The sequence below is a fragment of the Hemitrygon akajei genome, chromosome 9, assembly GCF_048418815.1.
Source record: "Hemitrygon akajei chromosome 9, sHemAka1.3, whole genome shotgun sequence".
NCBI classification, from domain to species: domain Eukaryota; kingdom Metazoa; phylum Chordata; class Chondrichthyes; order Myliobatiformes; family Dasyatidae; genus Hemitrygon; species Hemitrygon akajei.
In genome coordinates, this window is record NC_133132.1 from 76,730,837 (window position 1) to 76,747,800 (window position 16,964).

At 40.3% G+C, this 16,964-nt stretch overlaps 1 protein-coding gene across 2 annotated transcripts in view; it reads right to left on the reverse strand.

Annotated features, from left to right (window-relative positions):
- The window catches only part of orc3 (origin recognition complex, subunit 3), a 71,005-nt gene that overhangs the window by 49,369 nt on the left and 4,672 nt on the right, over positions 1–16,964 (reverse strand). Inside the window, exons 2-8 of one of the 2 annotated variants that reach the window (XM_073056395.1) lie at positions 15,611–15,665; positions 13,568–13,665; positions 10,355–10,499; positions 8,023–8,127; positions 5,086–5,246; positions 1,841–1,977; positions 208–367 (exon numbers count right to left, since the gene is read on the reverse strand). In XM_073056395.1, the coding sequence (XP_072912496.1) occupies positions 208–367; positions 1,841–1,977; positions 5,086–5,246; positions 8,023–8,127; positions 10,355–10,499; positions 13,568–13,665; positions 15,611–15,665 (861 nt within the window). The remainder of the gene's footprint in view (positions 1–207; positions 368–1,840; positions 1,978–5,085; positions 5,247–8,022; positions 8,128–10,354; positions 10,500–13,567; positions 13,666–15,610; positions 15,666–16,964) is intronic. The other variant, XM_073056396.1, reaches the window with a different exon arrangement.

Here is a 16,964-nt window from a genome sequence, read left to right on the forward strand (position 1 = left end):
TCCTCCTTTCAAATTTAAATTAAGGTTTTCTCACTTTCCTGGTTCCAACCCAAAACTCTATTTTACCTTCCACAGATTTTGCCTAATCTGTCGAATCTTTCTAACATTTTCTGTTCTTGTATAAAATTTCAAGCAGCTGCAGTTTTTACAATTTACGCTAAATGTTTTGAATTGTTTTTTCCCAGTCAACATGTAATGAATGTTTACCTTATCAATAACTGTAGCCAAATGATCAGTGCAGGATAGAGACTGGAACAGCTCAATGCATAGCAGTGAGGAAACCGATTGGGACAGCATTCGGTGTATAGTGATTGGGGACGTGGCAAGTCCAAAAACCAGCACCAGTGGAAGATGCTGGATGTAGTTACTGAAACATTAAACAAACATGTAGAATTAATGGTTACTTATAAGTAAGATTCTCCCAGCTGGAAATCACATTACTATCAACCCAAAAAGAACTCTGAGGATCTAGGATCACAAGAAAATTGTTCCCCAAAAGTGGCATTGCAAGTAGACAGGGTAGTGAAGGTGCTTTTTGGCATGCTAACCTTCATCAGTCAGGGCAATGAGAATAAAAGCGAGGATGTTAGGTTGCAGTTGTAGAAGCAGACATTAGGGAGATTGCAATTGGAATATTGCGTTCAATTTTGGTCACGCTACTATAGCTGGAAAGAGAGCAGAGCAGATTTATGAGGATGTTGCTGTAATTTGATGGACAATCACGGAGAGATTGAGCAGGTTGAGACACTTTTCATTGGAATGCAGGACAATGAAGGGTGAGGAGTACAAAAATCTTGAGGGATTTAAGGAAGGTCAATGCACACAGTCTTCTTCCCAGTTTCCCGGGGAATCAAGAATTAGAAGGCATAGAAAACTGAGACACAACTTTTTTTTAACCCAGAGGCTGGTCAGTAGATGGAATGAGCTAGCAGAGGAAGTAATTGAGGTAGGTACATTCATAACATTTAAAAGGTACTTGGACTGTTCAGGCTTAGAGAGATATGGACCAAAACTGGGCAAATGGGACTAGACTAGGTGGGAATCTGTTTCAGCATGGATCAGATGGGCCAAATGGCTGACTTCTGTGTTGTGTGACATTATGACTTACAAGCTCGTGTCCACATTCCAAAAATATTTTTTGTCAAACGACAAAAACTAAGTTGCTTGAAACGTACAAGAACAAACCAACTGTTTAACCTTTGCACTGAGCACACCACTTCTTCTCACAGGGCACTGTATAGAATTGTGTGCCAGTGTGGAATCAACTAAAACTTTATCATATGAAAATTAAAAGTGACAGTTCAATCGATGAGGCATACTGTGAAGGCATAAGGAGCAAGGTAGCTGTGGCCAATTGGCAAACGATATTAAAAGGTGTGACAGCAATAGTAAACAACTTGAGAATCAATATCCATCACGGGGATAGTACCAAAGCATTGGAAATGGTGTAGGTTGCCTAAATAAGCAGCCCAAGATTTGGAGCAATTTCAGTAGTCTACAAAGGAGGACAAAGAAAATAACAAAAAGCAGAGCATGAGAAAATTTTTTTAAAATTCATGAGCTTCAATAGTTATGCAAAAAGACAAAGATTGGCTTAAGTTAATTGGTCCCTTCTAGATTTTGACAGGAGAATCTATTTTTGGGGAAGGAGGAAATGACAGCAAAATTGCCGGGCCAATCAGATTGTCTTCACATGACAAATTTTACCAGTTAAATTTCAAACACCCTCCCCCCCCAAACGATTTTTAAGGCCTCTCATTTACATAAACAGTAATAATATAGCACACACATCTTCATTACAACCATCCATACAAAATCAGCTGTGAGAACTTGCTGTTACCTGGCAATGATTATGAAGTCTTGTAGCACCTTAGGGAGAAAGCTTTCAAGATCTTTTAAGATGATAACTATGGGAGGGGCCTCTTCGTGCTGAAGCAAGGATTTCCTCTTTTTACTTGGGCTTTTTGAAGTAGATTTCTGCATGAGGAGGAATATGTAACATAATCCCAGGACTAAAGTAAAACCAGGCCTCTGATAGATATTGGTCAGAAGGTAATTATTTTTTCCCATTAAAAAAGCTATTTGCACAAGGGACATCAATAAAATCTTCCTCCTTATGGAAAAGCAAAATAATTATAACTTCTGCTGTACCACAGAACAACAAGCCAAACTCTTGCTCTCTGCTAATGTTGCTCTGACATACAACCAGTCACCATGGAGGAAGGACATCTGGGGAAAGAGAACAAAAGGGTCAGATCAAAGCACAAAATTAGACAGGAAGGATGCCCCATGATAAATCTGTGATTGAGAGAAGGCTGGGTGCTGGTCAACAGAATTGCAAAGCAAATCAGGACTCATTGAGAAAAATCCAACAAGACTGAAAGAGGAGGAATGCAGTAAATGTTATACGGACCATAATTTGAGACTTGCAGCTGAATGACGACGCTTGCTGCCAACCTCAAGGAGAGCTTTCCACAAAAATATTGCTGCAGAAGGAATCTTTCAGTTTTCCTCCGATCCTTACCTACCACCCCACAAGCCTCCGCATCCTGCACATCATTTTCTGCAACTTCCGCCATTTTCAACGGGACGCCACCAGGCACGTTTTTACCCCACCCTCCATTTTGTGCAGGGATCACACTCCCTGTGGTTCCCTTTTCCATTTGTCCCTGCCCACTAATCTCCCTTCTGGCACTTATCCCTGCAAGTGGAAGTTCTACACCTGCCCATTCACCTCCTCCCTCACCTCCATTCAGAGCCCCAAACACTGCAAGTCTGTTGGGGGTCGTCTACTGTAGCCGGTGCTCTCGATGTACTCTACTCTACATTGGTGATACCCAATGTAGATTGAGCTGCCGCTTTGTTAAGCACCTTCACTCCATCCATAACAAGCTGTTTTTCCTGGTGGCCAACAATTTTAATTGAATTTCCATTCTGACATGTTGGTCCAGGCCTACTCTAACGCCATGATGAGGCCACTTTCAGGTTGGAGGAGCAGCTGATTATATTCCTGATGGCGTTAACATTAACTTACCTAACTTCCAGTAATTTCCCCCTCCTTCCCTCTTCTTCCATTCCCCACTCTAGCTCCACTCTTACCTCTTCTGCCTAATCACCTCTTCCTTGTGTACCTCTACCTTCCCTTTCTCCTTTTCCACCTATCACCTCCCAGCTTCTCACTTCATTCCCTCCCACCCACCTGGCTTCATCTATCACTTTCTAGACCTCCCTACACCTTCTAATTCTGACTTCTCCCCCGTTCTTTCCCAGTCCGGATGAAGAGTTGTGGCCTAAAACATCGACTGTTTAATCCTCCCCTTAGATGAGCCTGACCTGCTGAATTCCTCTAGCAGTTTGTACGTGTTACTCTGGAATTCCAGCATTGCAGAATTCCAAAATCTTTGTTTTTGCTGGTGATTTTTCTTGCTGGAGTTAGAGGAGGCTGCAAAACAGCACAGCCTGTAGCATTGTACTAAAGCACTATTAGTGTCTGAACTTTTATACTAAACTACATTTGCACAGAAGGCCCAAAGTTATTGATCGCGATTCCAAAAACATGACAATAAAATGCCAGCACTTTCACTACTGTTACTGCAAACTCCTGGTTGTAATCAGAGTTAAAAGGCACCACTTCCACACTGTCAGGCCACTCCACATGCTATGCAATAAATGACTCAACTTTGAAAAGTAGCCCCTGTAGAACTGCGAGGTAGCATTCCAGCTAAACTGTGCACGGTAAGCACCAATCAACAATAATTGTATAATTACCAGATTTTCTACATTTCTTGTGAGATAGATGTTGGCCAGGAGTTAGAATTCCCTTCTTTCTCTTCAAGCAGTACCATGAATCTTTTACATTATCTCAGAAGTAGATGGGTGCTGGAGACTGAGAGGCTTCTGTAGGTCAGGGTTGACCATGGATGTTGTGTCTTAGCTGACTACAATTAGTCAATATGCAAGCCAGGTTAGTACTGTATGGAGAGCAAGCCGATGCCTATGCAGCAAGCTCCCCTCCTCCACACAGCTGATCAATACCAAAAGCCACATATTCCCTAGGAAAGAAAAGTGCCACCCTGAGACGAGGCCCAGAACTAGGCCTAACATGCTAACCTGATTACTGGCCATCAGGCAAATGGGTAAGTGGCAGGGCTGTTCACTACAAACAAAATCTGGGTTGATAAAGACTGCATCCCTGGCCAGTTGATGCACTGGTTGCATTTGGTGGTGGGACACAGAGAAAGAGCTAACTATACGGTTTGTTTTACGTTACGTTTCTATGATTGCTCACCATCACCATCCAGGACCAAAAAAAAAATCTATTTGTCTGATTCTCACCCATCTCCTCAAACTTTCTTCCCTCTACAGGTGACGCACCAGGGCAACAATATTTATTTAGCAATACAGCACAGAGTAGGCCCTTCAAGCCATGCCACTCCAGAGGCGCATCAACCCACTTAACATTAACCTAATCAGGGGACAATTTACAATGACCAATCAGCCTGCTTGGTCCATCTCTGGACTGTGGGAGGGAACGGGGGCACCCAGGGGAACCCATGCATTCCACGGATGTAAAGAGACTCCTTACAGAACTAAGCCGAAACTGAACTCCGAACTCCAGAACTCCGAGCTGTAATAGCATTGCACCAACAGCTATGGTGCTCTCGCGCCCTATATGTCTCCAGCCTTCTGTACTGCAGTTCATTAAGCACTCCCAGCTGTTCAATCACTTTAGGGTAGTATTGTTGCAAGGCCAGCGGCAGTTCACCATCAGCTTCTGAAGAACAACTCAGGCATTTGTTTCTCTTGCAAATAAGACCATAAGACATTGGAGGACGAATAGTTTATTCGGCCCAACAAGTTTGCATCCTCTCCACATTCAATCTCTCTCAGCCTTTCAATATTCAATAGGTTTTAATGAAATACACCTTCCCCCCCGCTCATTCTTCTAAACTCAGAAGCCCAAAGCCATCATATGCTCCACATATATTAATCTTTTCATTGACAGGATTATTTCGTTCCCAGGCACAAAAGTTTGTGTATTTGGATATATGTGAATAAAGGATAAAACAACAAGTTGTTATTTACCTTTGTTAAGGTATTGTACCACCTACACAAGGAGGCCATGGAGCAGATCATTTTTCTCTGGTGGAACTCAACAGGATGGTGCTCATCCTCTTCCTCTTCCTCATCATTGCTGTCGCCACCCATGAGGGTCACCAGAATCTTCTGCAGAAGCTGCTTCACAGCTGACAAAAACAAGCATGTTCCATCATGCAATAAATGACATCCTTATGAAAGGAGACCTTAGATTTTGATGACTTGTTTGGATTAAATAACCCTGATAATAAGCACAAATTATTCCACAACCCTCACAGGCCATTTTCTGACCACTGTGGACTAGCAACCAGCAAGCACCCTCAGTAAATTCACAGCTTCCTCTCAGAGTCCCAAAGGTCCCATACTTGGTGAAATGCCAGTTGTTACAAAGAAATTAAATGGTGACCACAAACACGTTGAACTGAGAAAAACATAGATGCTAGAACCATTCAGCAGGGCAGTAATATCTACAGATGCAAAAACAAGAGTTTATATTTCTGCTCATGACCTTTTATCAAAACTCTTCCAAGAGCTTAAAACATAAATACTCTTTCTTCCTCCAAAGATGCCAGCTAGCTTGCTGAGAATAAGGATTTTCAGTTTTTTTTAAATTTCAGATTTCCAACATTTGGACTTGTATGCTTTTTCGCAAGTTGAAATAGCTGCGTTTTTTATTGCTCCAGCTGTACAAGTTCTCTTGTTCAACATCTCCTTTATGATGCTAATTAAATCCCACCGTTAGTGAAGGTTTATCGCACAAGATCTAACATTGTGAATTAATAACTGATAATGTTCCAGTGAAGCACATTTGATATATTTGTTCCATAAAATATATAGAGGTTCTGGCTACTTAGGTGGTTAGGTGGAAGTCACCTCCCTCTTTCCTGCATTGGCATTGTAAACAGAACGAATTTGTCTTCCAGCCTAGAGCTTTTCACCTTCAATCAATCTACAGACCCCATTTCCAGAAACGTTGGGATATTTTCCAAAATGCAATAAAAACAAAAATCTGTGATATGTTAATTCACGTGAACCTTTATTTAACTGACAAAAGTACAAAGAAAAGATTTTCAATAGTTTTACTGACCAACTTAATTGTATTTTGCAAATGTACACAAATTTAGAATTTGATGGCTGCAACACACTCAACAAAAGTTGGGACACAGGCATGTTTACCATTGTATTACATCACCTTTCCTTTTAATTTGCAATCGGGATTGCAAATCTACTGCAATTAGTATCCTCAGTTCCAAAACGATTAAAAAGTGTTATTAAAAGGATCCGATTGCAAATCTACTGCAATTAGTATCCTCAGTTCCAAAACGATTAAAAAGTGTTATTAAAAGGAAAGGTGATGTAATACAATGGTAAACATGCCTCTGTCCCAACTTTTGTTGAGTGTGCAATTAGTATCCTCAGTTCCAAAATGATTAAAAAGTGTTATTAAAAGGAAAGGTGATGTAACACAATTTTAAACATGCCTCTGTCCCAACTTTTGTTGAGTGTGTTGCAGCCATCAAATTCTAAATTTGTGTACATTTACAAAATACAATTAAGTTGGTCAGTAAAACTATTGAAAATCTTTTCTTTGTACTTTTGTCAGTTAAATAAAGGTTCACGTGAATTAACATATCACAGATTTTTGTTTTTATTGCATTTTGGAAAAAATCCCAACTTTTCTGGAAATGGGGTTTATACTTAGCTTGGTTATCAAATTGGGAATTTCCCTCCCTTCCCCCCCACCCCCACCTTTCCAGTGGGCTGCAATAGAGAACTGGGGCGAGATGAGAGAAATTAGAAAAACGAGTAAATGATAAATACAGGAGATTCCACAGATAGTCAAAGTCCAGAGCAACATAGACGAAATGCTGGAGGAACTCAGGTCAGACAGCTTCTATGGAGAGGAACAAGTTTCGGGCTGATACCACTCATCAGGCTAGAAATTTGAGAACTGAACAATGGTTTCTTTATTATTTGCTCGGGCTTCTTCCCCTTTCCTTTCCAGTCCTGATGAAAGGTCTCGCCCCATCTAAGCATGAGCCAAGAAACAGCACACCTGACTACTGAGCCTAGATTTCAGTCCAAAATTAAACCAGATTTAAGAACTCTGTTGGCAGAAGAGCCCATACATGGAATGTGAACACAGTTGCCGCAGAAAGTCAAAGATCAAAGTAAATGTATTATCAAAGTAGATATGTCACCATATACAACCCTGAGATTTATTTTCTTGCGGGCATACTCTGTAAATCCACAACAGAATCGATGAAAGACCACACCAACTTGGGCATTCAACCAATGTGCAAAAGACAACTGTGCAAATAGAGAAAAAACAAACAACAAGCAATAGTAAATCAAGACAACTGGGCTTGCTCTGTTGTCTAGAAGACATTTCACCACTCATCCGAGAGGCTTCTTCAGTTCTAATCCACAGTGGGTAGTTTTCCAGCTTATAAACTCCAGAAAACTACCCACTATGGATTTGAACTAAAGAATCCTCTTGGATGTGGCAAAATGTCCTCTAAACAACACAGCAAGTCCAGTTGCCTTGATCTACTACTGTTAGATATGCAATGACCTGAATGACTGAGAAACTTCATCGAAATAAATATCAAGGACGTGAGATGAATCCTTGAAAGTAATGTCGAAGGACATTACTCACTCTGGGTCATCACCATCAGTTGTTAGGGCAAGTCTGACTCTCCGTGACCTCATGGACCATAGGGTTTTCATGGCAAGATACGGAAGTAGATTGCCGGGCCTTTCTTCCACACAGATACTGTTACTGCCCAGGCTGGGTTTCAACTCAGGACCATCTGCCTTGAAGTCCAGTGCTGATGCCACTACACCACCAGCTGGCCCATCGCCATACCAGCAGGTCATCACCATACAAAATGTAAATGTATAGCTAAACAGACTTGTCCTTACTTGTACATTCCTTGCCCGGAAGACAAACTACATGAGGGGTAACTGACTGCTTTAGAAGGTCTGATAATCCCTGGAATGTCAATTCATGGTCAGGTACGTTCACACCTGCAGGAAAACACAAATAGCATACTTCTTAAAAGAAGGCAATGCAGTTCCCAAAAATGGAGACTAAAATATTTTAATGCACTGTCCAATAACTCTCAAATATTTCTCCTGCAAACAATACACATTTCCTTGCGGAACTATTACTGGCAATTAAACTGTTTCTAAAATGAACGACGGATCCAGTCCTGGGCAGGAAAGGTTGTAGTAATATGTTCTGGGGTAGTGTAGCGTCGCAGTTAGCATAATCGCAGCTTGGGGCGATGGAGTTCGGAGTTCAATTTGTCTGAGAGGAGTTCGTACGCTTACAGTCCAAAGGCATACCCTTTAGTAGGTTAATTGGTCACTGTAAATTGCTCTGTGATTTAGCAAGTGTTAATTAGGTGGGTTCTGGGCAGTGCGACTCACTGGGCCAAAAGTGCCTGTTCTGCACCGTATCCCTAAATAAATACATCAGAAACAGACATTTAAAACTTAGTTAGCAATTTCTCAATAGTTATATTAGAAAACAGAAAAAAAGAAAAATTTGAGAATGTCACCTGACATTCTTGACACATAATGTCAAGTTAGAGCCACTACGGTTAGCAGTCATGTTCAGATCACTCACAGTTCACCCACAATTCAGATGAGTTCAGTGATTGTCAGCAAAAGTGATACAAAATATTTCATGCTGAAGATGGATATATTTTCACCTGCTCATTATTTTTAAGGAAATATGAAGAATCATTATATCTTCCTATTGACTAAAATTATGAAGATGAGCATCCAAAACTTCAACAGTCAATCCACTTCTTCCTAAATTCCAGAAGGCAGTCACAATTTATATGAAAAAATAATTATGATTCAAAATGATGCCTGTGTCCTTTAAATATTTTTTTGTTCTGAAAAAAGTTATGTGCATCACCATAACTAAAGGGGGGAAAGAAGATCAAATTTAACCTGTAATTCAAATGCCTGAAATGTAGCATAATCTCAGAGAGAAGGATTTCAATTCCAGACACATCCAAAGTACACAATAAAACAGTCATAGCCAATGAAAACACTGGAAAAACAAAGAACCATTAATGTAGAAGGAAAATCAATTTTGCTGCTCAGATCAGAAACACAAGCATTTTATCCAAAATGTGAACAGTGGTATCTGACAAGTGAGGGGGAAAAAAAAACACTGGCCAAACCGTGGTTGTATCATCACTCGCTTTTTGAAGACAGAACCAGGATTTCTTACATGGTGCAAAAGCTACTCCCTGAGTGTGAGAGCAGAAAGACTCAGAATTAAAATTTCAAATGGTCATGAAGAGATAAAAGATACGAGGAGGCAGGTGGGGGAAAAATACTAAAAAATAAAGACTGCCTGTGCTTGCAGAGGCAAAACACTGAGATGTTGGGAGGACAGGAAAAAAGCAAGCAAAAAGCAAGAGGTTAGCCCCATTACCTCATGTCTTACACTACACAAGTTCTGCAAGTGCAGCTTTGCATTTGCCCTCCCCATCCTTCAAGCTCAATTCAAGATCCCAGACACCCAAAGGCCCACCAATACCAGCTGGAGGAATACAGTTAAGCCAGAAACTAAAGCATGCCCTAGAGCAGGACGATATCACACGTAACATTTTCTTCATGCGTCACCTTTCCTGAAAGCCAGCTATGAACGACCTTTTTAAATTGTCACATCCTTCTGGTGAACGATAAGATTTCTCAGATAATAGACCCAGTGATGAAAGGACTGTGTTATATTCCACATCAGAAAGGTGTGCAACTTGAGGGGCATCTGATGCCCTCATTATTCCAGGTGGCACAGATTATGGGTCACTGGGGGAGTGGGCAACATCAAAGAAGACCATGAGTTTTTACAGTGCATATGTATTGTTAATTTGAAGAACAGATTAGTAAGGAATCTGGTCAGTTGGGAACAGACTATTCCACATAAATACAAAAGGTGTGTGGATTTGACCTGGAGAAAACGAATAGCTGCTAAAAATGTGCCTATATCCAGGAAGACTTTGGAAACTACTTAGGCAGCCAATAAGCGACATAAGAAAAAAAGAATACAATTTCAAGACAGCCAGATAAAGATTTTAAATATATTGTTGACCTAAACCATCCCTCCTGTTAACTGACCTAGTCAACATTTCAAGCACACTGAGTTCAGATCTTCGTGTGCTTTATATTCTTCTATTAATTGTCATCATATGAATCTTAAAATTAAAAAAAAAACAGAAATTTAGGGGCTCACCAAGAACAAGTGCTGCTGTGGGTATCTCAGAACACCGCATCCGATAGCGCCAATCATTTACTTCAGTCTGAGCACGAGTGTGGGATTTTTTAATAAATGTAATTAAGCTATCAAATATCTTGATATTTAAGTGTTCTTGCAACTTCTGTGAATGAAAGTACAAAATACATCAAATGAATAACAAATTCATCTTGAAAAAGCGTTCTATTCACATCAACCAAATACTTGCAATTCACATCAAAAATATCTTCAATTTAACAACAGGGCACAGGTGGCTGTGATTGCCACAGGCCTTCTCAGAACATATTGTAGTGCCCTGGTTAAGATTCCTATGCATGCTGCGGGGTATTTCAGTTTGCATTTTCTGTAAAAGCAGTGGGTCCTGCTGGTAGAATGTTTTGGTTTCAGCATGTTGTTCAACTTGAGAACGCTGTGTCGGCCAATCAGGATGGTGGAATTGGGAGAAGGTTCTAGAGAGAGCTGGGCAGAGAGGGATTTGTGACAGATACTGATGGGGTTTGTGGTCTTTTGGTAGGAGATGCGGAGAAGATCAGGTGATGACCGTAGGATTTGATCCGATGGGAAGACAAAATTGTAAGGACTGCTTAACAAGACAAAGGAGTCCAAGATGAGAAGCTCTCCCTGTGATTGGTGATGAGAATTCAGCACATGAATAATGGTTATACCCAGCTGTTGGAAGAGATAAGCAATGGTCATGTGCACGTTTAGACTGTTTAACTGTAATGGACCCTTTTATTTTTTTCTTTCTTTTCTTTCTCTTAATAACTAGTTGATAAAACCGAAATTAGTAAATATACTTGCTTTATAATTTTATGCAGAGTACCATCTGTCATTTCTTGCCAACCAATAATTGTGTGTGGGCAGTATATATACAGCATTCGATCAAATCAGGGTTCCATTAATTGGAACATCCCAACTTTCCTGTTTGGTTGAACCCCAAATCATACTGACCCTAGGCAAATGTGTATTGCTTATGAAAAGAAGCCTTCTCACCGCTGAGTCTCGTGGCTGTTAGCTGAGTCAGCTATCGAGCAAAGTCTGCATATGAGCCTGGTCAGAGGGTTACAGTATCTCCAGCTGAAAGCCTATATAATTGACACAAATCACCTGTGCAATTTTCTTCAGGTATTTATGCAGACGTTATAGTTGGGAGTTCGGTGAATCCTACAGAACATCTAACCCAGCACATTACTAATAGCAATTAAAGTGGAAACGTGAGATTGCAACTGAGGAACTTAATTTTACATAATTAAATCTTGAATATAAATGTTAGGATCAGTAATGATAAACATAAAATTACTGGAATTTAATTAAAAACATCTAGTTCGTCAGTGACCATCAGGGAAAAAATACTGGCATCCTGGATTTTGTCCATGTCTGAGCCCATGGACAGTCTGGGCTGAGAACTTCACTCTCAGTTGTCCTCCGAGTTAGCCCAGTGGGATAAGCTTACAAGTAATTAAGCCTTCTAGCTTTAGGAAGTAACTGTACGGATGTATTCCCGACACTGCAGATCTCCGCAGTAATTTATAAGTGTTTTTATTCTGCAGTCATTAGCATGAAACATTTTAGATTAAAACTGGCTATATTTCACAGGTAAAATGGGTGTTGTATGCAAGAGGAAGATTAGTGCATTAAAAATAAGTTTTAAAATGTGGCCGACACTGTCACATATTGGTATGCCTTTTATAGGTTTCATAACAAAAAAAGATTTCAGTTTTACTGTGATCTTACCAGAGCTACACACGCCTGCTCTTACCCCATTCTCCCGCCACCCTTCCAGGGTTAGGGTTCCTCTTGTCCTCACCTACCACCCTCCACATCCAGCACTTAATTCTCCAAAACTTCCGTCCCCTACAACAAGATCCCACCACCAAGCACATCTTTCCCTCCCCCTGACTTTCTGCAGGGATCAGTCTCTACTCAACTCCCTTGTCCATTCGTCCCTCCCCAGTGATCTCCCTCCTGACATTTATCCTTGCAAGCGCCAGAAGTGCTACACCTGCCCGTACATCTCCTCCCTCAGTAACATTCAGGGCCCCGAACAGTTCTTCCAAGTGAGGTGACACTTCACCTGTGAGACCTTTGGGGTGCCCCCCACCTTTTAAATTTACTCAGCTCTTTTTCTCCAGTCCTGCCAAAGGGTTTTGGCTCGAAACGTCGACTGTACTTTTCTCCAATATATGTTGCCTGCTCGAGTTCCTCCAGCATTTTCTGTGTGTTGCTCAGAGCTATGTCTCGTTTTTATATACAAAGCATATTTTTAGGAAAATAGGAAATCTACATTGCTTAGTGGATTAAATCCTGTCAACACTTCAAGTATATTTAGCTTCATTTGTTCATTTATGCACCCACAACTTCCTAACTACTCAAAGGAAAAGTAATCCAGACTTCTCAACGCAAAAAGGTGAAGGCTGAAAGATTCAACAAATTTTAAAAATTACCCGGATTAGCACTTAAGGAGTTATAACTTACAGAGCAACAACTGGGAAGTGGGAGCAACTCAAGTAGTCAATTTTTTTGCTACATGGTCACAGTGGATTGCATGGCTATAAAAGTCTATGACCTTATGACGCCAAAGGGGTTTGTGTAGGATATGGGTTAACAGATTATGATCATTTGAAATGGATGAAGAGAACCAAAGGCATCACTGTACAGAGGCCTGTCTTTTGGCCAAACAATCTGCTGGAGGAGGAACTCAGCAAGTGGAGCAGTATTTATGTGGGGTAAAAGACTTGTTAATATTATGTATCACCCCCCCCCCCACCGATGCTGTTATGCTGTTTAACCTATTAAATTGCTCCAACATACTTGTTGCTCCAGCATCTGTAGTCATCTTGCTGGTGGACAGGATAATAAAGTAGCTCTAAAAGCAAATGTTTGTTTTAATGACCAAGCAATTGCTCCCTTTTCTTTCTCTCCCCAATATTAATGGCTAAATTAAGAACACATGCAAAAAATGCTGAACCTAACCAAATGATCTGTATTTAATTACATTTAAATTCACTGATTCTCAGTTACATTCCTTAGAAGCACAAAATTGACCCAGTGGCAGTACAAGTTTAAGTCGATAAGCAGGACTTTTTAAATGTACAAATCAATTACTGACAGGTGCTTTATAATTCATTCCAGCTGCACCAATTTACTGAGACAGCTACATGAGAATTTACCTCCTATTGGATCAGTGCTTACCTCCGTTTCCTCTTTCATCTGTTGCCATAGTGACTGATAGGTACTAAATCGCAACTTGTCATTCTCTGAAACAGCTTTGCCTTTCTGAAAGTAGTCTGCTGTAACATAGGAAGCAGTGTACACCTTTGGTAAAATCAAATCATGTTTTACATATCAGAATTACTCAAATAAGTTTTGAACAACTATCCAATGCCCCACAGAAGATCTGAGAAATAAATTTAAATTAAATAATTTCTTACTCTAATGCAACCACGCACTCCTTATTCGCACAGTAGGTATCTTCAACCAATAGACAAAAGGTCAAATACAGTATTGTTTTGAAGGGGGAGGGTACAGCAATGCAGTTTAGTCTTTAGTGAATTTCAGCATAACCTCATCAGCTATAATTTCATTATTTACAGTAACATAATTGAATTATTTAATCTCTATTTTTACTAAAGCTCAGAAATACAAATTCAGACAACAGATTACCTATGCTGATAGGATATACTGCCCAGAAGTGGACCATTTGGCAACATCGGCATAAATGCTCCACTCAAGCCTCCTCCCATCCTTCTTCATCTGGATCTACCAGTAAGACCCTCTCTCCCTTTCTCCCTCATTCTCTTGCATGCCCTCTCTAAGATGCCTCCAAATTCTTAACCTCAACTACTTCCTGTGGAAGCATTCTCCACATTCTTAACACACTTTGTGTATAGAAGTTTTTATTGTCTCATGATAGGTACAAAATGGATATACAAGACACATGTTCCATTAAAAACACTTATGAAACAGTTGTAGAAATGTACCCCAATGGGCTGGTGTGGTAGATATCATCAAATGTTAATGGAGTCAATACATTTTGTAAGTGAAACATGATTACTTCATTGGCCTGGAATTTTGCTGACAATAAAACTACAGCAGCATGGCTAGTGGAATTAATACTTCCCAATGTCAGACTCAGGTTTAATCCTGACCTTGGGTGCTGTCTCTGTGGAGTTTGCACGTTCTCCCTGTGACCACTTAGGTTTTGTTTGGTTGTTTTGGTTTTCTCCCACGTCTCAAAGATTCTGTGGGTTAGGAGGTGAACTGGCCATTACACATTGTCCACGGTGTGTAGGTGAGTGGTACAATCTTGGGGGCAATTGATGAGAATGTGGGGAGAATTAAAGAAATAACATGGGATTAATGTACATAGGTGGTTGGTAGTCAGCACAATCTCAGTGTACTGAAGAGCCTGTTTCCATGACTAACAAAACCACTACCTTTAGCCTCAAGAAAAGCCATCTATAAAGCTCTGACAACCTCTGTGAAATGAATTTACCCTTTTTGCTCAGACATTCGCTGCCTGGTATCTGAATATGGGTCCTGTACAATCTAGCAACACTGACGTTGTCAAGCTGGCCTAACAGTCCATCAGATTCTTAGAGACAATAATCCCAGAACCACAATGCATGATGCTGCAAAATGTTAACAAGTTAGACTATAAACATAAAGATTAAAACTTGCAGGCAATTGAGATATTTTAAGTAAGATTTCCAAACATAACAGATTTTATACTCATACCTTTTAAATATATTTTTTATCCAGTATCAATGATTTAACATTCGTTTAGACATCTTGCAATAAAGCATGATATACTTTACAGAGTAAAATCTTAAGTTCACATCAGTTCAAATGGGTAGGGCCTCATTGTGAAACAATGCACAGACGGAGGGGCTAACATTGACAAGTTCAAAAGTTCAACTAAAAAACTAAATGTGTGGAAGAAATACAGAAGCTGCTGCTAGTTTCAATGGAATGATAGTGAATATTGATACGTAGTGCAGTACACACCCTAGCTTCAATGTCAAATTTTCCATTTAATTTGAATGGTTGTTTTAAGTTAAATGATGAAGAAAACCTGAACAAAACTTACTGATATGAACATGTATAGGAACAGGTGACCAAAACCAAATGTTATCTAACAGCGAAAAAAAATTGTGCATTTTATTATGACATTTCTCAAATATTGTACACTTAAACTGCATTCAATTTCCTTTGAACTAAATTCTTGCTACCAACCTGTAATAGATACTTTTCTCTTTCTGGAATCTTTTGGTTTGAAAACAAAGCAACCCTGCATGAAAAAAAAGAAAGATAGTTAAGAAATCTGCAGCTTCAGTCTTACTTTTTTTTTGAAAGAGTGTAGAACAGTTCGCTGTTAGCAAGATGTCTATGCTTGGAACATTCAGTTTTATTCAAGGATGTTGCCAACACATGAAGGACTAAGTTCTAGACTGGGTTGAGCAGGCTAGGAGTTTATTCAATGGTGTATAGGAGAATGAGGAGTGATTTTATAGAGTATAAAACCATCAGAGGAAATAGATAGGGCAAATGCACACAGTCTTTTAGGAATCAGGAAGTAAAGGTAAGAGGGCAGAGATTTAATAAGAACCCGAGGGGCAACTTTTCACTCAGAGAATGGTCTGTATTTAGAAGAGCTACCAGAGGATGTGGTTGAGGCTGGTGTATTAACAACATTTAAAAGACATTAGACAGATACATGGAGTGTAAAGGCTCAGAGAGATACAAGCCAAATGCCAACAAATGGGACAAGATTAGACAGGCACCGTTGCTAGCATACACCATCTGAACCAAAGGCCCATTTCAGTGCTGTAAATGCTATGATTCATCATCATTACAATCACAAAACATCAAATACATACACCAAAACGCAGGACAAGTGAATTACTACTTGACCTGAAAAGAGCATTTGAATCTTGATGCATACTGTATACAAGCTTGCAGGCAGCCACAAAACAAAGAAAACCTACACAAGACCATCAAACGCACGAGATCATGCGAACAACAAAAAGCAAATTAACACAGAGAACATTAATCAAAACACAGCATCCCCAGAAGTGAGTCCACAGCCACAAGCCACTAGGGCGAGTGAAGCCAGTCCAGAAGTCAATAGCCACAATCACAGCTACCAAGCTAGTCAGTTCAGCGCTGTGTTATGGCTGCAGGCCGCAGCCAAAGATCCAGTTCCATGCCAGAGAGCCTTAATCAAATAGTAGAGCACTGAGGACATTAAACATCAGAGTGAGCTCACAGCCATGAGCCGGTGTGGTGATCAAACTTTGCAGCTTGGGACCCAGGACTCCCTCACCTTCTGCCGGCAGTGAGAGAGGGAGAGAGGGGAGAGCAGTCAAACGCAGGCAAATGCCACACCCATTCGTTTTCCAGTCTCTTCGCTTTTAATCTTGCCCAAAGCTTTAATCGGAGCAGAGTAATGAAGCCAACCACATGTTTGGGTTTCACCATTAAGAATCGACACAGCATACATCCCCAATGATGGCTGTAGCAGCACTCCACACAAATCCCCCGGATCGAAAAAATGCCAGATTGTTCAGTCAGCTCAAAAATACATTAA